We start from the raw sequence: 24,253 nt of genomic DNA, 5'->3' as shown, positions 1-24,253 counted from the left end.
GGGAAATGTTATCTTGCCTGAATAATTTAGATTATTGGTTTGGTATTCACCGCTATCCCAAAAGGCATTCGTCCTTTCATTTCCCAAATTGATACTCGAGTTTTGATATCACAATATGTAACGTCTTGCGTCCATGGATAGGTCACATATGGGCAAGAGGTTTTCTTAGTTTAACCATTAGAGAGATGAATGCTCTTGTTTGGTTTTAATCAGACCTAGGCTACTAAACGGTGTGGAACAGGTCTGCAGCTGCCATTGTCCGCTAAATTCCTGCTAGTATCCGAGGAAATGTTGGCAACCCAAACACTCTGCAGCAAGCCAATAGACTCTCACTAGAAAGGTGCTTAAGGCAGCATTAACCTCTGCGGAGGATAAAGAAATTCTTGTTATTTAACATTTCTTGTACATTGCAGTCAATAAATTGAGTTGGTGAAATATTGTTGACCACTAGTCTGGGGAAACCTATCTTTTGATGATTTATTTTCTGGTTAACTGTTTGAGAGAATACTGACCAATCAATAGGTATACATGTTTGCATACTTCCCAATGCTAACATAGATTATTACTCATTCATAAAACATTTCATATATTTTTTATTGGAATAGAAACATTTCTATAAAGTTTATTTGAAATGCATTTTGTACAGTGCCTCCAACTTGACACAATGGAGGTGGACTGAGATTTAGGGATGTGTCATTCCCTAACCAGGACTGTAAGTTTCACTCACTCATTGTAAATAATTTAGAGCGTCCAGTTGCAGACTATAGAGAATGTGGATTACACATGGATAATAAAAAACTACCAAGTATTGTGAAATGTTCTCTTGGGTACAGCATGAAATCGCCAGTCCTCTACAGTAAGCACATTTGATAATATCAAATCCTGAATTTCTCAAAGAATTTGGTCAAAGGTTCAATATGATGTAATGTTCAGTTCAACATGCAAATCAACTGATCCAGTCAGCTCGGCTACATGGAGGCCAATGGAGAGGCCCCATCCCAATGATGGAAACCTATTCACTAGCAAGACAAAAATCACGACAAACATTTTAATGTTATTATGGTTTGATATAATTTGAACCCTTTCAGACTTAACAAGTGATATTTTTGTGGTCTTCACCCGCCTCCTTTTAAAACATTGTCCAATGTGTAAACGATACTAATGTGAAATGAATCGACGAGTTTAGGAAAATTATATTATGTTGGGATTTGGAAGTTGAGCTGGGCCAGTATTCTATAGTGGGGGGGAAAAGCCATGAATGGACTTGACTAGCTCATTAACATACTCCCTCCCTTTGGGACACCTGACTGCTGAAGATGGAGTCAGAAGCTTACCCTAGAATATAGCCAGTGACGCATATGAAACAAACGTCACTTTGTGAGGCTCAACTGAAGTGGTGGAAACTTGTCTGGTAGTTCCTTGAATAATGTCGAAAGAAAAAGGAATTGGAGGACAGACTTGTTTTGAGATATTCAACAAGTCAGTTTGCAAGGTATTGCAGTCAGAATCTCTGTCCATTCAAATAAGAAAAAGCAACTGTTGTGGCTAAATGTAGTCTGTACCTTGCTTGGTATTGCCAATGCTGGTGTTGATTACACATGTAACCTGTTTTCACCAAGCGTTATTTTTTTCTGCATAGCCATAACATAACATATATTTTTTAGGTTTAAAGTATATCTTGTTTTGCCTTTTTTCCCCACAGTTTAAGAATGTGGTTGGTAACTCTTCATAGCATTTTCTTCTTTGGTGCGTTTTTTAGCTTCTGACCTCTAAGAACAGCTATTTTGGTAATTTCACAGCAATTACCTGTGAAACGATGCTTGCGGAACTACACTCTACACTCCAATAGTCTGACACCAGACTATTGGTCTGGTGTCAGTTGGTAGTTAATGATTCAGAAATATGTGTAATTATAGCTTGTGTGCAGCAGAAGCATTGTTGCAGAGAAAGGAGGTTGTTTACTTGTTTACGACTGGAAGTATGTCATTCTCTGAAGTCATTCATTCTTCGGCAACTCTCTTGAAAAAAAAAAAAACAGGATTTCCCAAACACATTTGGCTCTGGCGTGCCCTCCTTCCCTGTGTCACGGCGACAGGATGTAGTAACTTCAGTGTGCCACTCCTTGCTTTCCCTACCCTCATGGCATAAATATTGTTACAGATCTTCAAAATCTCTTAAATAACTCACGCAGAGTTTTGAAACACTTGCCTTTTTAGATTTATTTAAATGTTACTGTTGATAACTAAAGTGGTGCACGAGTTGAATCAAGCACAAGCAGTTTATGCATTTCTTCTATTTTTAGACCCAACGGTGGGAAATAGTAATCATTTCCTGCTGTGTCTTTAAGTGACTTGTATATATTGTTTGGTTCATTGCCCACTAGAGTGCACTCTACTCAGGTAAAACCTCTTCAGCAGGCCTAATCAGGAGCCAGCCAGCATTCTTGTTGTTTATTATTCAAATGATACTCAAATAATCAGTGGTTCAACGACAGTTCATTTGCATTGTTAGGTATGCGTCCTATTCACAGTATTCTGCCGGTGTTGGTTAAATTGGGACATTTGTTTGACCAAAACAAAATTGCATCTTGTTATTCCAGACGCCAAATCATAGCATGATATACAGACAGTGTGGTGCACAATGCATTTGAAATATTTATTTTGTTAGGATGTAAGGCATGCACATAGGGGTAAGGATGGAATAAAAGTGAGTGAATTATATTTTAGTTAGTTACTTTGTATGCATTCTGCACACACGACTTAGCATGGATTTTGCAAACAGGACTATACATTTTAACTGCTGCTCAATTCAATTCATCCAGAACCTTTTGCTCTCAGTTGTGGACCACAAAAGGGACATGTGCCACAACTATATGATGATACACACAAGATAAAATGGTGCTTATCGGTCGATGAGTTCCGTTTCTCATCTTTTTCATGGATCAATAATGCTGTCCATTGAAGGTTCAGGACCTTCATATGACCTTGTATTAAGGCCCCAGCAACAGCCTTCAATGAGTGTTTCAATTTATCTGCACCGTTAGATGTGCGACACATTGACCCACTTTCTTTCTCGTCGCCGACCGGATCTGTCGGGTTCAAGCAGAGAAGCCCAAAGAAGTGTTGGTGCATAAATCTTACATGAGCACAGTTGTAATACATTTCAGATCACGTTTTAAGGGGTTGCAGTGCAGCAAACCAAATCAAATCGAAGGCCACGGTACAAGGAGTACAACACAGAATTATTGATGTTTTATTGTACAGAGCCCATTGTCACAAGACTTGTTTTCACTAGCTGACTATTTTAACCTAATGATGCAAGCTGGAAGGAGATAACTGCATGGGAAACTTGTCAAACTGTGACACTGCATAATGTGTGTTGGGACTATTATCATATAAATTACCTCCTGACATGGTTTGCACTTGGAATTTGAATGCAAGTTCAGTGTGTTAAGAGGCAATTCCTTTAAAGACTTGTAAATTGTGCTCAGTCAAGACGTTTCAATATGCAACACGAAAGATACAATATATTGCCATGATAGTGAGTTGCCAACCAGTGAAATTCACTTTCCCAGTCCCAGTTTTAATACTAGGGTTTTGCCTGGATATTCGACAAGACCACATATATACCCAACACAAATCTATTTGAAAGTGCAGTTTTGGTTAATTCAAGGAGCTGCCTGCAATCTGCTGACAATGTTTCAGGGTTGGACATATTTTTGTTAAGAGTTTTGCCAACAATGAGTTTTGCCTTAGACACAAAGTGTCAAATGTAGCTTTTTACTTCAAGTATGCCTACTTTTGATAGATGGCTAGTTTTCATGCAATGTAATGACTGCCATATTATTTAGTGCTAGTGTTGAGAAGCGGTAATGGTCAGTGGCTAGGAGCTTCTCCTAAAGAAAGGTGAGACTTGGAAGTAAACATCTTGAGCATTGTCACATACTAGCCACAGCCTTTTGAGCAAACCCAAGAAAATACTTCTCCCCTTATTGTTGGCCTTTTCAAGCAATACAATGAAACAGTAATTGTATGGTGTTGGAGGCCAGTGTATTTCTGATTGCAGGAGACTGATAACTTGGCCTGCGCCTGGGCACACACAATGGATGCTATGAGGAGGGAGGCAGGGTGTTGTCTCCGGTCTAAACATTGAGTTTAATCTTTTCCCTGGTTTCAGAGGCACTTTATTGCCACGTGAATTGTTTCCCAAACAGTGGCCTTTAAATAGACCTTTACTTGGTCTAATAACCACTTCCTAACATGCAGATGGATTTTTGGCAGTAATAATTGTAATAGTAGTTTTTTTCTCCTCTGTAACGTATGTGTTTTTTAAACGTGGCTCTGTGGTCCTAATTGTTATGCACTTTACGTGCATGTGTTAGTGTGGTGTTGTGTGTTTGAGTGTTGGTTTTGTGAACAGAAATTGAGATGAAACACAAACAATCAGCCAGCAATGTCGTTCACGGCATACTCAACCTCTGAAGCACTTTTATCCTATAAGCAACTGATACAACCACATTACACTGAGATGAAACATCTGCCAACCACCGGTTTATAAGTCTGTTACTGGATTAGTGACAAGATAATGCCCCCACAGTCGGCCTCGTTCCTTCCAGAATCTGTCCAAACTTCCTGTTCCAGTTTATGCACTTCTAAGTTGTTGGGTTTAAAGATTTGGTTCACTGGATTTACTTAAGCAACTGCAAATAACTTTTAGGTGGTTAGGGATTACTTGTGCAAGGGGCTGTGCAACAGTTTGAAACTTGGTTCACTATGGTTCGTCCCGACTTTTTAGCAAAACTCACTAGCATTTGTCGCCAGGCTTGTATGACCAGTAGCTCTTCCACCCGTGCTTACACTTTCTGTGGATCAATATGGAACGAGGATGCTGACGGGCAATATTCATTAATAATTAACAGGATGCCTTTCCACCACACTGTCCTCTAATGCCTCGACCATAGCAAAGGCAGAGGAAAGGAGAAGACCGGTAATAAATAGAATGAATGTAAGGGAATCAAGAAATGGTCAGACTGCTACCAGATATGAATGAATGCATTGTTGTTGATGAATATAATTAAAAGTTATTCCCGGCATTAGTCATCACCCTATATATTGGCGGATGTATCAGTGTAGACCTGGATCTGTGTGCTTAAAAAAAGAAAACTAAGAGAAAACGTGATCTACTTTCCCAGTGCTTCAGAGTATGTGCGTTTGGTACTACACAGGGCTGGCACACATTCACCAATAATAGTGTTCTTTGGATGTGAATCACTGTGTCGAGTGTCCACCTATTGCTCTGCTGCAAATGCGTCAGCATACACAATGATGTGCACAGCAGTATGCAGGTAACTAGTGGGGGGGGGTCGGAACTAGACTGCTCATTATAATTGCTCCCTCGGTCGTGTTCTACGCTGAGACCATCGCAGGCAGTTACAGGAAGCAGCCTCTCACTGAAATATAGATGGGGGGCTGTATAGTCGCGGCACACTTATGTCCTCATTGTGACTCTCACCTGAAGCAGAGGCTAAAGGATCTCTGCTTCCCCAAGTGCATGCTTCAGTGATCCCCCACATGTCAAGATGAATACAGAGCAGGCTGGTTGAGCTACAGCTTGAGATGTGGACGGCTGCTCTCTGCCTGGAAAGCGCAGTTGACCGTTTAGTATGTTCATGTTTGAACTATTAAAGGGATACACTGATATAGCTGTAAATGACCAGATTCAAACAAGTTGCCGAATTCCAAATTCATCATGTGCGCTGGGTTAGCATTTACTTTAGCCGCTGCCATTGACTTGCAAAGTTACAGTAGCCTAGCTACTGTTCATGTGAGGGTAATACTTTTTATTACTTTCCAAAGATTTCCAATATGTTGCGATAGTCGCTTATCCGAAAAGTTGTAGATTGCATGTACAGGAGCTTGGCTACGGTAACTCTGAAAGTCAACGGAAGCTAACCCAGCAAACTCCCTTTCTGGATGTATGCTAATGAATTTTGAATTAGGCTGAATGCGGGTAAGACAGCACTAATCGCTGGGCATTCATTTTTATGCACAAATTGCAGTCAAGCGCAAATATTTCTTACCTGTCTCCTTTTTGGCTTTTTTACAAATATTGACCTTTCATGTTTTATGGTTAGGTATGAACTATTTTAATGTAGCTGCTTAATTTCGCTATACTTCTGTCTTGTAATTAAAAACAAACTACTAAGGATAAAAACCACACAATAAACTGACTGAAATGATTGTCCTTTTGGCCCATTCTCCCAATTTCAATTAGCAGGCTAATCAGGTTATACAATTGGAGGACCATGAATGTGTCCCCCTTCGCTGGAGCATTGACGTATGCTGAGGACCAAATGAAAAGGGTGGGAGGGTAGTCATGGGTAATGGGCTGAAAAAGGAAGCATTGTTATCGCAAATGATGGAATTAGCCCAAAGCAAAATCATTAATTAATGGTAATCTGGTTGTTCAACATTGCCGCTTTTGTTGCGGTCCTCAGGCCGTTGTCAGGGTTTCCTCGGTGTACAGCACTGAGTCTTGTCACCGTAATAACAATGTCTGAGCTGCCAGACATTCAATGGCCTCATGTCACTGTGCTCGTCACCCGCACTCTAGAGCCCAAACGACAAACTTTATTGACATTGACAACAAATACAATTTTTCCAACCAAAATTTGGAATAACATTTCAACATTAAACATTGCTGGGTTCTAACGCTAACCCTAAAAATAAGAACACATTAAATACAGATTAGCTACAACTTGGAAATCCCACATATATATATATATATGACGCAAATGAAGGGTCTTAATGGCCATAAGCACTTTCTTCTTCTGCATGTTTAGCAGTAGTGATAAAATATTTCACACATTCAATTTATAACGCAAAAAGATTTAATGGGTGGAGTTTTCCCCTTTACCCCACCAGCTCATTTTGTCTACACGAGGTTACCCGACTTTCCTATAACATTCTCCCCAACTCTTTGTGGATCGATGAAACTCCTGATTGCCACCCTAGCAGGTGTCTGCACATGTGCCAGAGCCTGTGGGTAAGTCGGTCTGAGGTTTCCCCCCGCCGTGGCAACCGTCTCGACGGAGGGACTGGCAGCCTCTCCACCACACGGAGAGGAGAGATACAGCGACTGGCTGGAGACGGAGCATCTGTGGGTGCTGCATCCAGAGATATCGCTAGCAGTGCTTAGAGCAGACTCCCAGGGAGTTGGCGGAGGAGAGGGGAGGAGCTGTTGAGGCAGGAGGCGGGATGCTATACAGAACGCTATACAGTAGTGTATAGCTGAGTGATGAGGGAGAGAGAGAGAGTTGGAAGTAGCCGGCAAAGGAACGATGCGCAAGGCGACTCTGATTTGCGGATTAAAGTGCCGTCGGTGTTGCGGGACTTAAATGAAAACAACATCCCAGGGAGCCCGCTGGCTTAAGAAAAAAGGACAAATAACCTGTGGATTTACATCAGCAACCTGAGGTGGTAGGGGTGGGTGGTGGTGGCGTTGGCCAGCACCAGGAAGCAGCCTTGGTTTCCATCGCTTCTTTCCTTAATTCCTCCCCTCACTGGAGCACCGGGCCACTAATGAGTGAGTCAATGTGTGGCTGTGGCTGCAGCTTCATCTCCTCTCTGATGAAGAGGCTGAGTCGCACCGCGTGCTGCTCAGACCTCCTCTCCTGCAGCCACACTTCAGAGCAGCTCCACAGACTGGCCACTGACCGTCCACGTCCAGCCCAGGTAACCCATACCGCCTGCTCTACCCATATCGGACATACCCGACATTCTTGGGTGTTACGAACACTGGCGCCACGCATGGTCCCACCGTGTTGACTGTTTTTTGTTGTTGTTGCATGCAGCGTTGGATAAAGGGGCCTGCCATTAAGGAGGTTTTGTCGTAAACTGCATCATCTGACATGCTTTCTAGGGGTACTGCCATCTGAGCACTGATGCAGTAATTGATTCTTTAATGGAACCAGGGTTTTTAATGGGCAGTCTCGCTGCCTTGACAATAGCCTAGTCCGGCATTCAGAAGGAAAAGTCATTCAAACGCTTGGCTTCTCTATGCTTGTGATTTACACAGATTACTGCAACCTCCTCAGCCAGACAAAATGCTCTTTTAATGGATCTGATTATTGTACATGTGTTTATGTGCTTGTGATTGTGTGGGGTTGATGGCTGTGTTTGTATGTGTGACTGCCTGTCTGGGCCTGTTCTCAATTGTGTGAAGCTTTCCTTTCATCAGTCAGTGTGAGTTGATTCTGTTTTATTGCCCCTGTTGCACTGCCTCAGAAGTTGACTGACGTTGATTCAGACGCCTGATCTCAGGGCTGACTCTGTATCGCGATTTTTCCACTGTTAAGATAGTTATTGTGTATCTGAAGGATTTGTCTTTATGTACCAAAAACAGCTATGATGGGCAAGTCGCGATGTCTCATGGAAAAATCTTGTTTTTGTATGGAAAGCTGATGGACAATCAGCTAGATGGACAATGTTCAATCAACAACTCGGGAAATCTTCAGGAAATTGTAAAACAGGGTTTAACCCCTTATATTTGTTATAGTCAGTGTGGCCTGGGCCCTAATGTAAACATCAGGCTGGGCTTGTGGGGAGAAGAACTTCCTTCGGTCAAGCAACCGCGGAGTTAAGGTTTCACAATGTTCCACTGAGACTCCATAGGGCACTAGCTCAAAATAGACCCATCGATTAATAGCTTCTGTTGAGAAATGTAGACGTGCAGATACTTGTAGCCATTAGGCCTTTTTATTTATAGCGTTGCTGATCAAATTAGCCCCCTTGCGCCATGGTATTCAATGCTTTTGTTTGTTAGTGAATGGAAGGATGAATATCATCACTTTTGTATTTTTCAATTTAACATTAATCCATTTTTTCAATTTTTCAATTCTTACTGTGCCTCTTTTTTTTTTTTTTTTAAGGAACCGAAACATGTAAACCTTTCTTTCCTGTTGCCGGTGAAAGTAAATACTGTTGAACAGTCACATTAGCAAAAAGTCCAAGGAAAGCAATAGCTACATGAAATCTATTTACCTCAGCTTTAATTTCTTGTAATACAGTTTAGAGCCTTCACAGAAATGTGATGGCTCGCTAGTATCAAGGAGCACTTGTCAACTCAGGTAACCCCTGTTTCCGTGAGAGTAAGCACACAAACCATGTAACACCTGTCAGAAAGGGCTGGAATGAGAGGATTTGTTCTTGCGTACTCTATGAGGTGTAAATACACCCTTGAGCGAATTAATAGTTTCACTTCACAGAGCCTAACTGTGTGTGTGTGTTCATTCACTCACCTCAGCTGGGGATTGAACTGTGTCTTGAGTGCCAGTTTGGTCTACAACATTGACTCAAGTCCCAAACCATGTGTATCAGCAGCTGGACTCAGTACGGTCTCTCTGCTGCCAGATAGCTGGGCACTAACTAAAAGAGCTAGTCCATTAATGCCATGCTAATTATCCCCGGGTAAGAGACAGGAAAACCTGCGTGGTCTAAGGTTTCGGCCCATTGAGCAGGGCGTTGGATCAATAGACTTTCTATCTTGTAGACTAGTGCAGTAGTTACTTAATTTACGGGTTTGGCTTGTTTTCGCTTCGTGTTTTAGGCCTAAATGATTAAGTGTCATATCTTTTAATACTAATGTGCTGCGTGGGAGGTTGTTAAGAGGACTGGGCCTTTTTTCCCGCTGACAAAAGCAACTTGGATGCTCTTTTCGCCTGCCTCAACCCTATTAGTCGACTAATAGCCGTGGGTTTTGGGGAGAACCTTCCCTCCTCCAGCTTCTCTCCTCTACTTCCTCTCCCCCATCTCCTCTCCCGTGCCCCGGGCTCCTGAGTCGTGTTATCTCTCGGAGAGAGCCAAACTCTCCCCTCCACACCTTCTCAGCCTCAGTTCACTCCTGACCTCTGAACAGCTCTCTACAGTAACTGCTTAAAGCCTGCGTTCTCCATCCTGGAGGTGTGTGTGTGTGTGTGTGTGTGTGTGTGTGTGTGTGTGTGTGTGTGTGTGTGTGTGTGTGTGTGTGTGTGTGTGTGTGTGTGTGTGTGTGTGTGTGTGTGTGTGTGTGTGTGTGTGTGTCACCATGCTGTTTTTCATTCAGTTGTGGAAATGGGAATCAAGCAGTCAGCGGGATGTGGATTGTGAGATATGCCGTTGTAATCTGCCGGTTATTAAATCTTATTAGATTACGGTTGGAGGAAAAAGGGTAAAAACACACTGATCTGTTTTGTCTTGTTATTATTGCATAGCTGTCTTGAATGAATTGCCCACTGGCTATCTTTTTAGTATTTTAAAGGGATAATATTACAGCATTGTGGTGCTTTCATGACATTGAAATTACTTTTCCTACCACCCATGTGACCAGCATCCCCCCTTTTTCTTTTTATTGTGCCTTCAGCTTCCTCTTCCTCTGTACACTACGCATGGCTGTTTGACAATAAAGACAAACGCACTTCACTCCTGTGTGTACGAAACCAATTACAAAAAAAAATAGTTTTTCCCCGGTAAATGGCAGGACCCAATCTGAAGCTATTCATAGCCTTTCCTCTGCCGGGCTCACAATACCAGGCGAACCCTCCGCAGGGGCTGCTGTGCAATCTGAGATAGGACTAATGCTCCCTAGCAAAGTGATGCTACCACAGAGCCAGGAGTAGACAGGGCCCCGCACACAGGACTGGAGACACGGCCAGCTCAAGGTCAGGGCCCCTTCACCAATGACTTGGAGTGGGAGGAAATGCTTAGACTCTGAATAAAATATAACTGATTGCGGGAAATTATTGGTTTGGGATCGACGTGTCCCAACTGGTCCAGGTTCTCACTGCCATGTTTTTACTGGTGACATTGTTTCCCTGTGGAAAGAAATGATGACACTGCCAGGCTGTACAAATGGGTGTTTTTCTTCTCTATCTATTAGACCAGATCCCATATGGCGAAATAACAGACATTACTCGAAATCCAGTCAAAGCCATTTTTCTGTAAACATTCGGGTTGGCTTCTCTGTCCAGCTGGAATAAACGGAATCTTAATATACAGAGACACGATCTGTATAGATGTTTTCCAACACACCTGTTGCCACGTGGTATTTTGGTCTTTGAGCTTATTTTTGTTAGAATCTGTTGCACATGAAGTATCTTTACAGTGTTCCTCAGCCTGCGCTCAGACAAATAACCTGGTCCCATTGCCAATTGGAAAAACGACAACTCTCATTCTTTGATAAATACCTACCAGCTGCGGTCATGTATGATGCCAGACTGGTGCAATTCCTTTTGTACTGGTCGAACGCAGACATTTGTTATCTATCAAAAAATAACAAGACGCGTACCAGCATGCACACTCGCGCTAAGAATATCTGACTGTTCATTGATGTTGCATTGGTGTGGACATCTTCTCAGAACACTGCTCACCTCTTCCCAGTATCACCATAGTTAAGTTTATTCAGTTTTAAAGAGGCGACGCATGTTGTGGCCTGTGTGATGTAGCTGATTAAACAATATAAGCCCCGTTTTATTGATTGAAGCCTTTTTTCAGCTGGGGTTCTCTTTTTCCACACTTTTTTCAGGATGGCTGAGTGTCTCAGTCTTGACATTTAACCCTCTGTCTCTCAAACAGAGGACTGTCCTGCATATAGGGCTGGCCCTAATGCGTAACTCCAAAGCTGTGAATGTACAAACATTTGAATAGTAAATAAAAATTAAAAGGAAATCCCGTTGCGAATCTTTCGTTGTCTGAATCTGAGACAGTAGAGACAAATGCTACAGAATTGATCCACTGATTTTGATTTCCATAGTGGTTCAATATTTATATAAATTATGATTATGATTTATGATATATAATTAGATAAATGTTATTTTTATGCCAGAAAAAGTAAAACTCAAAGGTCAAGTTGCAGTCATTGCATTACATCAAAATGTCCTGACAAAATGTCCCACATGTGTTGCATTGAAAAAGTTGTTTAAATTCACCCTCCGTCATGATGAGCGTTCATGATATTGCACTTTCCTAGTGGAAATAGCAGCCACCTAGAGGTTCAAGCAATGATTAAAGCAACACCTTTGGGTGATTATGGCCCATCCATGGCATCCCTTGAGTAATTTCAGTTAAGTTCTGCAAGCATGCCAATTTATAAAAATTTTATGCATCAAACACAAACACGGTCCTAAGGATTTCGTAGTACCCCTAATAATAGCAATATGATGGCCCTAAAGGGCAGTTTATCCCGATCAGCCAGTTGATGAAGGCCGGTTCGTTATGATAGAATTCATAAGAATTATCAAACTGGTGTATAGTCTTAATTATAGGAACTGTAGAAGCTTGTTCATGTATTTATGTTTTGTTGCCACAGATGAGTGGACTTTTTTTTATTTTTCAGATGAATAGAAATGTAGCCAGTGTAGCTTGTTCAACTGCTGAATAGCAGGCAACTACTGCATTACAATTAAGACTCAATCACTCATGGTAGCTCAGCTGGAGGGGCTTCACCCCCGCCTACCCCTGAGAGGTGAGGCATCTGTTGGTTAAAGATAAAATACACTGAATTGTCAACCCTTTTAATTTATTATGAAACCCACAATTGTCTTTTCAAATTCATGGCAAAGAATTTAACCGCCACACAATTATGTACGGGTTTTGTAGAGCTGATTTTTATTTGGTTGTCTTCGACAATTTCATAGTAAGATGAACTGGAGGAGAAAGGCTGTCTAATCTAAAAGCCAACACTTCTCTGCCCTTACCATTCGATAATGTGACATTTACAACGCCTCTTTCGTGCAGAAATGACACAACATGCAGACCTGCATCAGAAAGCCAGCACTTGGCAAATGTCATTAATGACACTGCCAGTGCTATCCAGAACATTTTTAGTTATAGAAAAACGCTTGGTGAGATACTTCAGTGACGAGCACTTTGAGTCATAAACACTGAGCATGTTTGACATCATAAAGGCCTACTGGCGAATGCAATGTCAGTAGCAGTGGATTTAAATGATTTAAAACTGCTTGACTTGCTGAGGAAAACACTGCACGTCATTTTCCACCAAGCCTCCAGGCAAGCCCTAACGCAGGAACGATTGCCGGGCCCAGCAGTTCTTTGCACATTTGAACCAGGTGCTGGCGTTTATGTCTGATGGACTGGGCTTTGTTTATTGGCTACACTCAGAGTTGGAATACCGGTAGCGTTCTGGGCTAGCCTCTGTCTGCATGTGTGGCAGATGATCCAAGACTCTAATGTGAAGCCAAACTGGCTCACTCCCACCATTCTAACTCGTCTCTCCCTATGTCGCTCGCTGTCTCTCTGTTTTACTTGCTGGCTTTAGTTTCTTCCTCTACCTAGGGCTCCCGGGCACAAATGCTAATGTCCATTGTTTTATTTCTGAGCCATGAATAAAGATGAACAGGGTTATTTTGGCTGTCTTTTAGAGAGTGACTGAGTGTGTGTGTGTGTTTGTGGGGAGGGTTGGGGGGGGATAAGCGATAATATATCACTTTGCCGCAAACAATACACTTCCTAGAAGTAATACACCTTGAGTAAACAACTCTTTTATGCACTTCAACGTGGGTTTTTTTGTTTTTTTGGGGGGGGTTGGTTCTATATTTTGTCAATTATTCTGTCAAACTTTGAAATTTCAGTCCAAATTCATAAGCAGAACGATAACTCAATGTTTTTTTTTTCTCTCCCCCCGCCTCTTTCTTGTCCATCGCCCTCTCCCTTTCCTTTGTGTCTTGTCTCCCTCTGCGTCCACAGCATGCCAAGCCCTTCTCTTCTTCAGACAGCCTAGGGAAGGTTCAGGAGGTAGCAAGCTGGCTATTGGAAATGAACCAGGATCTGCTGTCGGGGGGCAGCAGCAGCAGGCGTCGGCGGGGCGGCCCCGGGGGTCCTGCGGCGCAAGGTAACGCCCCCTCGGCGGCCCAGACGCCCCAAGCAGCGGCTGAGGAGGGCGATGAAGACGAGCACATGAACAGGGTGGTGGTGGAGGAGGAGGAACAGCAGCAGCAGCACAGGGTAACGCCACCTTTGTGTTTGCTTTTGATATGGAAGTGTTGACTTTTTGTTGTTTGTTTTTTGGTGTCTTTTTCAGCAGACGGGCTGCGAACGATCATTCTTGTGAGCGAACACATCCGTCTTTGTTGTACGCCCGACAAGACGTTGCATTGTGTTTCCCCCAGGTTTCGTGTAAATGTCTAACTGTCAACCTATCGGAGTCGCGGTTCAGCAATATGTCTTTGAGCGCTGATGGGTTTTTTGTGCCAAGCGCTCTCTGAACTGCTGCTGTTCCAGTTCCACCTGCAGGTTTTCATTTCTCTGAATGCATTTCAGAGGACAGATGTTTGCTGTCTCCACTCTGGTTGATCCTGCTTTAAGCCCCTCGGTCAGTGTCAGGCTGCAGATGAAGCATACCTTTTTGATCTGCTTTCAGGCGGAGAGCGGCGACGGGGAGCGGGAGGAGCCATGGGCGTCCGGCGAGTCGGGGGTCAGCAACGGCCGGCGAGAGGGGCCCGCAGAGGAGGGCGAGGAGCCCCGCCGCCACGAGGCCCCCGGAGACGGGCAGGCAGAAGGAGGGGAGAAAGGCGCCCGCTGGATGTGGGGGGAGGACCGGCCGGGCGCGCAGGGCGAGCCGTCGGTGGTGGGGGAGGAGGAGGACGAGGAGGGGGAGGAAGAGGAGAACAACAACAGTAGCAACCAGCAGGAGGAAGGGGAGGAGAGGACAGAGGGGGGAAGGAGGGAGGACGGGGACGAGGAGGAGGAGGAGGAGGAGGACGAGGAGGAGGAGATGGACCAAGACAGTGATGACTTTGAACAATCTGAGAGCGGGAGGGAGGAGGAGGAGGAGGAAGAGGAGGACGGTGAGGGAGAGGATGGACTGCGCTCTCCCTCCCTCAGGAACAATCTTTCTGTCCACAGCCTGGACTCGGGTCGCACACGCCAAAGCTCGCCTAACAAAAAGAAGGTAAGAATCGGGCACCCTCTTTTCTCTCTATTCATGACTTCCATCCCAGAGAAACTACTGACAAACCCGTGTTTTCTGCATCCAGTCATCAGGTTTATACATATTTTGAAGTATATATTTATATAAATATAATGATCTATATCTATATATAGATATAGATATAGCTGGATAGATCTTGTTTATGGTAAGACAAAAACATATTTAGAACTATTGTTCACGTGGATTATTTCCTATTACATTTGAGGCGAGAGTTCCCCCTTGTGGTTGAAATGATTTACTACATAAAATATGTACCCTATGAAGACCAAACAAGTTTTAAAGAGTCTCACAATTGAACCATTCATCTGCATTGGAACAGATCAGTTTAACTTGACAATGTTGGGCGGTCTTCGGACATGGATGAAAGCAAAGACATTTTTTTAAAAGCATAAAAGCCAGGGAAAATTGATCCTAGTTCGGTTTTAGTCTTCTCTATTTCTCAACACAATTGCATGCATGGTGTGTAAGATTACATCCAATATTTCCAGAAGAAATAGGGCTTTGTTCAATTGACTTGTGTTTGCCTTTACAGTCCCCTTTATTCAGTCTAGCGACCACAGAGGCCTCCATAGCTGGAATGTCATAAGAAATTAAAATAGATCTGTAGCCTCCTCCACGTGCTGTTTCAGTCTTGGTGTTATTGTAGTTGCCACGTAAACACATTGTCGGACATCAGTGGCTCGCAGATTGATGAGTGACAACTCTACAGAAGGCCGCAGGTCTTCAAGGTGATTTATTTGTTGCTCTTTAACTGTATTTGTATGCTACAATGTGTACTGTAGTCTACTTGGGATTTTCTGAGCCACTGATCCCGTGTGAAGAATGGCTGTCCTTCAGACCAGTGAGACTGAATGTAAAAAGTTAGTACAGGTTAACACTGCCAAGTCTGTGTACCTGCGCTCTAAAGTTTATTTCTTTGTCTGAAAACCTCCAGTTTTACAATATAGATTCTGTATCCCTATTTTGAACCCAGTGAAGTATTAGTCTCATTATTTTTGATTTCATTACCTGTTTTATTTTATTTTTTTATTTTTTTATCAGTGTCAGGGCTTTAAAATCACTCAAAGGGAACTAAATGTGATAATGGCATTGATGTAGTAGCAACGGTAATTAGTCTCACTTTCCTCTGATTAGGCTTGCGTAATGTTTGTTATAGCGTTTGTCTTGTCTATGTCCCCAGAGTCATTTTTGAATTACCTGAAATTTGAGACGCTGCAAGCAATAAGGTTAAGTTTGTAAGTGCCATGTCCTGAAGACAATACCTGAACAGCCTTGTCCTTAAAGTCCTGCTTACTATTTTGATGGGCTGTCCAAAGAGGACGGACTGACACTAAACGCCCCCAGGTGCCGTGGTCTCAGTGCATCAAGGTCACGACCTTTGGCTGATCCCGTTGCCTCTTTCTGCCCTGAGCCGGTGTCAGTCACTCCGGGACCTCCTGCTCTCCGGCTGCTCTCTAAACCCATGGCGAGCCGTGTTGAGCACCAGGGGATTGACGGACCATTTAACCCAATGTCAGGGCCCCTTGACCATTTCCTACAGACAGACAGCGGGCATATAGGTTCAGGTAGAGGTTAGGGCTCTTGCTACAGACAAAATTGCAGACGTTTTGAACAAGAAACACGTGCGACCATATTTTCTAAGCTGCCTGTTTTTACAAGCTGCTTATGCATGTGCGTTGTCGTTGGAGTTCTCACCACCGTTGTCACCTTACCTCCCTTCACCAACACCCTATGTACTTTTTGGTTTTTGCTCTGAGCAGATGTCTCTGAGGTTTCTATTTGAAGCCATTAAAAGGGCACGAATCATACGATATGCAGGGTTAAATGTCGCCAAAATGTGGAGGTGTGGTTTTGCATGAGGGTCGTAGGATACTGGCATAGAGCAGGCGTTGATGTCTCTATACAGGGCCGTATGCATTAGCCTGTGGAGTTTGAAATAGTTTAAATGTTTGATTACTCCAACCATTAAATGCATTTTGACTCCCAAGTAATTTTTTTCTGTATACGGGTCATTTTAATAGACTGAGGCCTCACATGAATAAATCTCGAAAATGACACAGGCTATTTGCAAAAATATGGTGACAACCTTTTGGTGCAAACTCAGGGTTTGCACTTGAAGAAAATAACATAAGGGAAACACTAGTTTTAATGTTTTCTTGTTAACAAATAGAATAATACGAAATGATATTGGCTTAACCGACAAATGTTCCATGTATACTTAAACTGCCAGCAGCTCTCACTCAAACTGCCAACTGCCAGCATCTTGCTGACTACATGCATAAATGTAGTCAGCCATATGTCAAACCTGGGAAGACTGCAAGGAGGTCCAAAGGAGAGCAGTTTGTGGGAGATTGAATTGGGAAACTGAACCACCAGCCCAGCTTGTTTGAATGTGTGGCTCTGGGCACCAACGGTAATGTTTATGTCCATTTTGATCATGACTGTGCCGTCCGACATTTCTGGTCCTCATTGCCGATGCTCCTCTGGCTACAGCTTCGCTGCTCGTTTCGTTCAGGCAACACTTTCTTTATGTTTATATCTTCGGCAGAGGGACGGGGCCTGTGGGTACTCATCTGCAAGTCAAGCATCCGGAAAGTTAGATTTTAGCTGTCTTAATCACCAGAATGGGATGCATTGTTCATTTTCAAACTCTTGCCAAAAAGGATTTGTATGCAAATTATTTGGTAGTATCTGCAGTTTAAAGTTCTAAACAAACTACTAAACAAAAACAAATACAATTCAAACTCCTTAATGCACCACAATATCCTTTTCAATTCGTCTTTCTTAAGCAAGCTTAACTGTACATGAATATCTGAGTCAAGGGAGCGCCCCCCCCTAAAGCGCCCCCTCAACCTTCCATTGTCCTCTGGTGAATGGCTCGTTTCATATCGACCCGTCAGCATTGTAAACAGAATCATCTCACTGTGTCTCTTTGAAGGCATAGGCCAGGGGTTGCAGACCGCTCTGCAGAGCCACGATAAGGGGATAAAGCCGGAAAACAGACCCGGGGCCAGGGTGTATTAGTGTGTTACACGCTCCCAGCGGCTGGCTGGATCCATGTTTGACCAGCATCATAATCAATAGGATAGGGTTTTAGCTGAATGTGTAAATGTGCGGCTCGCTGGTTGACTCCCATTTCGGCCTTGGATGGAGAGGATGTGTACCTTGCTGCCATGAAAACCAATAGCAACGAGATTTGTTCTGGTGTGCAGAGTTCTGCTGCCATCTGCTCGAGCCAGGGCTGCCGCGCTGTTCTGACTTACACGCACAATAGGGCACCGGGCAGTAGTGCACTGCCGCTGTATTTGCAGATAGCAGGTAATGAAGTGTTTGTTACTGCGCTGCTGTTCTTTTACTTCCCTGCAGGAGAAAACTCAATGTGGTTATCTTTTTCGAAAATTCCAGTCCGATAAACTGCTGGCATATTGTGATAAGCGCCATGTTTGAAGAGTGTGAACGGATTTGGTACACGACTCGTCATGGAACAAAAATTCTGTCTATTTGTGGGCTATATCAACACTAACTTTAAAGACCTTTTTAAATTGCACAGTATTGGCATGTTTGATTTATTTTCCTTCATTGCTCTTGTCTCTCTGAATTTACTACCTCAGTGTAGTACTCTCACCTACTCCTACCTGCCGTCTTGTATTGTCAACATCCAAGTATTCGCCTGTGTGATACTGGCAGATAATACTGGCAGATGCATTTTCTGTGTTTTTTATTTTCATTATATTGCCTTCCTAAACTCCATTCACACCACTCAGCTGTGCATAGAGAACAGGTGCGGTTGTTATTCTAGACAGTCTAATCATGAACCTGCTTGTCAGTGAGGCGATGGTAATAATAGATGTAGACATTAATTGTTGATGGGACATAACAGTAGAAGCAGAACAAGTGGACAGGACACACTTTTTCCCCTCTCAATCACATGCAGACATTCAGCTTGGACTGATTCAAGTGGTTTGATATACATTTTACAGATTATCCTTGTATCATTATTTCTCAAAGTGCATGATTGCGCCGTCGCTTCCCTTACATTTTAGCTTAAAAGATAAGGCCTATTTGTTAAGTAGAGGGTCTATATTTACTTTGATAAACCGAACTTGCTCGGCATTGTGGTGCAGTGTCACCAAAATGAAAAGCCCAGCATCCTCCCCTTATCTTATACAATAGCTGCAGCCTTAGAGCCTGACCATCACAGATCCCTTCATGAATATTTGATCGGGACTTATTTATGTATGCCTTTTTTAAGTGGCTCTATACTGCTCTCCTCCAGGGCTGCTTTGTGTCCAAGGCTAAGCTAATGAAGCAATGTGTTGCCGGTGGAGGTCTCCTGTGGCTCTTACATATTGTGAACAGCTATGCAGCTCGGAGGTTTCACATTCAGAGGTGATCCTTTCTGTGACTGCATTTCTGTCACAGCATTTCTGGCCTGGCTTTGAATCACAGTTGCTGCTTGTGAACTGTTGGCCAGTAGGTGATATAACTACGGTTACCAATAAATCCCCACCATTGAATATTTTAGCTTTCAATCGAAGGCTGAATATGATGATTTAAAATATAATAAGCTATATTATCTATAAATGGTGAATCCGGTGTCAATCTTTCACTGTTCATCTTAACATTTGTATTATCATCAAATGTTTTGCGCTAAGGCAGGCAGCAAGCTGTAGATGTCATCTGAATAACACTGTTCTTGTCAACTGATGGGGCAGATCAGGCACCAAGGTTCTCTCAACCTCCATGCCAACATAATGGGCTGACTCACCAGACCGCCACCACACTGTGATTCACACTCTTATAAAACACTGTTCTCATGGATACCTGGGCACATCAGATGCAGCTAACGTTATTTCCTGTTTAAACACACTGCATGCGTGGCAATAAGCAGCCTTAGTTAAGTGGCTTTTGAGTAGGAGCTCTAGAGAGGGGAAGTTTATACTCATGAGGCTGATTGGCCCACACAGAACTTTATTTTGTCTATAGGTGTTATTGGTGGTGATCGTGTTGTGAGGTGTGATTTTGTGGGCTAAACACTGTGTTGGGGATGGTATAGGCTCACTAATCAGGCACTAATCAGCAGAATAGCTCAAATCTGGGTGAATGGGGCAGTTCACTTTCTTTCTCTTCAGTTTTGTTTCGATCCAAACATGTTGCTGGACGTAGGGATCTGTAAGCGCATCATTGGTGAACGCAAACTCTGCCAGCGCTAGAAAACTGTAAAGAGTTATCTAAAGGTCTCAAATCAATTAGTGTGTACTGGCCACTGTAGAAATACATCTATTACAGTCCCCTTCTGAAGGCTTCATCCAGTTTTCTTTGGTTATGTCCACAATGATACAGCAAAACAGGTTTCCGGCTAAGGCTCTGTGCCAGCTCTGCCTAGAAGTTTTGCTATAACATTTTAGGATTGCTGGATCCCGGATTAATGATAATACAATGAGGATTTCTCTACTAAATGATGACTCTTCTATGCCGACCCTTTTGCTCTTGCCATTGATATAATCCATCTCTATGTAGCTGTAACAAGCATCATAAACAACCCATCTGGTCAGTTCTACTGCCTACATATGTTATTGCCCTAAGCTTGGCAGCATTGTGTTCTAGTCATAACCACTAGATGGACCCAGTCGGCTGAGTTTCATCATGTGTAGCTCACAATATTGGGCAGGTTGCTGCAGCATACAATGCTGCAGCCCGTGTTTATGCCAGAGTTCTGACCATTCATGTTAATCTTGCTCATGGCTTCTTGTCAGTTTTCCACATTTAAGAGTGGGTACCCATACATTACCTTGATTTGTAGGGAGTGTTATAACTCTATGCTGAGTCAATCCGTAGCCACACCTGACTGAATACTTTCATTACTTTTGTTTCTACTTTTCATTCTTCAGTAAAAAGTAAAGAAAACATTCCCAAAAGAGAACTCTGAAGGCAAGCCAAAACGGGGATCTATATGTGGGGTTCAAGCATTTCAATTAATAAAGTGTATTGAAAATAACCCCTCGCTCATAATTGTATGCTATTTTGGTTGGAAGCCTGTTAAATGGAAAAGGCTCAATCTTGTAAAATTTTCCACCCCCCCTCCCCCTGCACGCTAATAGACGCACACACATGCACAACCTTTCTGTAGCTACCTTTTGATGAACAGTGTTTGCATTGTCTCGTGGTAGTCTGTTTAAAGCTAGCAGTACCCCCTCCCCGGCCCAGCTCTTTGGCTTTATGACATACTTACAGGGATTAGGTTGGATGGCTCTGTCTGGTATTGTCTACAGTGTACTCCTGAGCCATAAACATTGACATTGTCACAATGGAAAGTCTCTGTGAGCATTCATCCTTCGAATGGAATTGTTTATCCTCCAATAGAGAAATGATGAAATAAGTCATTGATGTTTTATACATCAGCGATTTGGTGTTTGTTATAAATGTACAGGTTAATACAGAATAAAGCTAGTTTAGGTACTTTTGATTCATTTTCAGCCATTTAGGCTGAGAAAACTAGCCGAACGCGTCAACGACTTTTTTGGTCAGTTTTGTATGTATTCTTGATTGAATTGCCAGCTCGGTGCAAATAGTTTCCCCACCATCAAATTAAAAGGGCCATTTCTATGTCTTACTATCACACTATCACTATGTCTTAGTAACACTCCTTTTAATATTGTAGTAACGTGACAATTAAAACAATCTATAACAACCCCTCAAAGGGTTGATGAAGACTCTTCCCAACACCCTAGGTTGAAAATGCTTGCTTGGCCTCCTCCCAATTACCCTGGCCTGATCATGTTATGGAAACTCAAGCACATCGCTGTGTCGCTGAGTATCATAGCTTGGTTGCCTGAGATTAGCTGGAGAGCTCATGTATCCTCTATATAGAATAAGGCTCTCTAAAGGTCTGGGCTATAAGAAAACCAAGCAGTCTCACTGATTAGTTCTCACCTCCTGATCACAGTAGGTTTACAATACAATATTGCTTAATTTGCATATGGCGAGGGTAAACGAGATAATGGGTGCACTGCTCCTGGATCAGATAATGAATTAGTGTTCTGTTGAATAATTAAAATCTACTGGTAATGTAAAGACAGCAAGTTCCTGACTGCTAGTCTTTGTTAAGTGTTAATTAGTAAAGATACATAGGATATTTATCAGCAATCCTGTAAAGGGTATGTGTGTGAATCTTGACAATGTGTCAAGTGAAGCGTAGCTAAATGTGTGGGACTCGCTAGTACTTGCCAACTGTAATTGGGCAACTAAAATAGACTCGCTGATTTGCTGACAAAGTAAGACACAATTAGTGGAATTTCTTTAAGACGTCTGTCCTATGAGGAGATGAGTACAATACTAACGTTATCCAATGCACACCTCCTTATAAAATTATATTCATACCAAAAACTGATTCAAATGTTTAAAAAGGGGGAAATCGGATCACATGGCGTACAGGGCTCTGTGGCGTTAACGCTAGAAATCCTTGTTTCTAGTCCTCTGGTCACTCTGCCTCCAGTCCAGTAGGACTGTGTTGCTTCAGGGACGGGCCAACTTAGCCGGGATGGAGGATGAGGAAACTCCAGGACCCACAGGTGTCGTGTCGTACGATGACTGGCGGAACACATGCCAGCGCCCACGGGGGGTCACAAAGGCAGATTCCACCGTGACTCCTCCGGGAGAGACGAGCGTCGGGCGTCTCCCATCCTTTCTCTTCACACGGCCCCCCCGGCGGCAGCTGCTGTTCCTGGCATGGGGCGCAGCAGTGACCTCACGCCCCAGAGATATTTTAAAGCGAGGCGGTGAGTTGAGCGGGGTTGGGGCCGGGGAGGGCGGGGGGGAAACGAGAGTTCTTAGAGGACAGCACAAACAGGAAGAAAGCCAGTGGCTCATTACAGTGCAGGCCGGACGGGGCGGACATCTATCTGAACAGGGTTGTTTGCCTGCGACGCCGGGAAAGAACCGCACTCTCGGCTCGATTTGAGTGATATGGGGCGTTGACACCCTCGTTATTCGTTTGACAATGCTGCGGCATTGCCCCATCTCGCGGTTCTCGTCGGCCGTTGGTCGCAGAAAGATGTCGAAGGAGGAGGCCAAGAAGGAGAAGGCTAGCCAGGCGGAGAGTCGGGCCTTGCGCCTAGCGGAGCCTAAGGATGTGGCCGAGGAGCACGTACACCCCCAGAAGGTCCTCAAGATATTTAGCATCAACATCATCGCTCAGGGTTTGCCCTTCTGTCGCCGCCGGGTGAGTGTGTGTGTGTGTGGTCTACGGGGCCACACTTGGCATTTCTTTCAATTTCCTTATGGAGCGCTCTAATGTCAGGAGTCATTTCAACTCCACCAGACCCATGCGTGCTTCGGGAGCCTTGACATGGATGTGCACATTCGTACCGTGTTGATAGATTGTTGTTTGTCACTGGTGTTTAGTTGTCTGTTCATAAGGAGTAGAAATGTTGTATTGGTTAAAAGGGAGTATAGGGAGTTGAAAAAGCTACTCAAAAACAGTCTCGCCCCCCATGTTATTTCCACTGTTTGTCCAATTTTCATGAATTTTGAATTGAACATGAAGTTTCTGTTCCTCTACCGCTTTTGTTTGGGAAGTGAAGGATGAATCTTCCTACGCCTTGGCGTGACCCATAGACACTGCAATGCCTCAGCATTTTGTATGTTTTTTTTAAAAGGTCAGCCCTGAGATACTTGCGCATTGATCAACTAATGAAATGATAAAACATTTTTATTTAATTAAATATTATTTAATTACATTTCATTATTTTATATAATGCTTATATATGATAAGCATTCATAATTGCTTATATACTCATAATTCCAGTTGAGGCACTGTAAAGACGAACCTTTTTTTATCCAGATATCCCTTCAAAGATATGAAAGGTTTGATCTACATGCGTAGATGCACTTGTTGTCTCTCCCCTCCACCCGCAGTGAACCCGACCGCCGTAGCCCGTGTCCTTAAAAAGACTGCCAGTAACAAACCTATTTTTAGGGTTCGGACGTTTCATTTAGGCCAAAAGATACATTCATGTGCTTTTGTGTTTTAAAATGCACGCTACCTATATTCTACTTTCATACTAGTTCAACTTCTGCTGAAGCTAATTTTAGAAGTTAAAAAAACGATGTTGCCGTCGTCTGAAATGAAAGAAGATGCATTTACTTGTCGTTTACACTATGCAAAAATTAAAACATGAGTAAGTTCATGTTCAAGCTCAAAACGATGTACATGCCATGGTCATTGGCCAGCGTAGCTACCTGGAGTGTGCAGTCAAATATGTTGGTTCTC

General features: G+C 43.2%; 1 protein-coding gene across 2 annotated transcripts in view; it reads left to right on the top strand.

Annotated features, from left to right (window-relative positions):
- fbxw7 (F-box and WD repeat domain containing 7) overlaps positions 1-24,253 on the top strand; it is an 84,259-nt gene that overhangs the window by 15,678 nt on the left and 44,328 nt on the right. The window contains exons 3-4 of one of the 2 annotated variants that reach the window (XM_084466229.1): positions 13,740-13,997; positions 14,413-14,943. In XM_084466229.1, coding sequence (XP_084322355.1) covers positions 13,809-13,997; positions 14,413-14,943 — 720 coding nt within the window. In that variant the 5' untranslated portion in view covers positions 13,740-13,808. Of the gene's footprint in view, positions 1-13,739; positions 13,998-14,412; positions 14,944-22,856; positions 23,204-24,253 lie in introns of those variants that run through there. The other variant, XM_084466230.1, reaches the window with a different exon arrangement.

Source organism: Micromesistius poutassou, assembly GCF_964030765.1.
Source record: "Micromesistius poutassou genome assembly, chromosome: 3".
NCBI lineage: Eukaryota > Metazoa > Chordata > Actinopteri > Gadiformes > Gadidae > Micromesistius > Micromesistius poutassou.
Note: the sequence above shows the minus strand (reverse complement) of the source record. Positions and strands in the feature narration are given on the sequence as shown.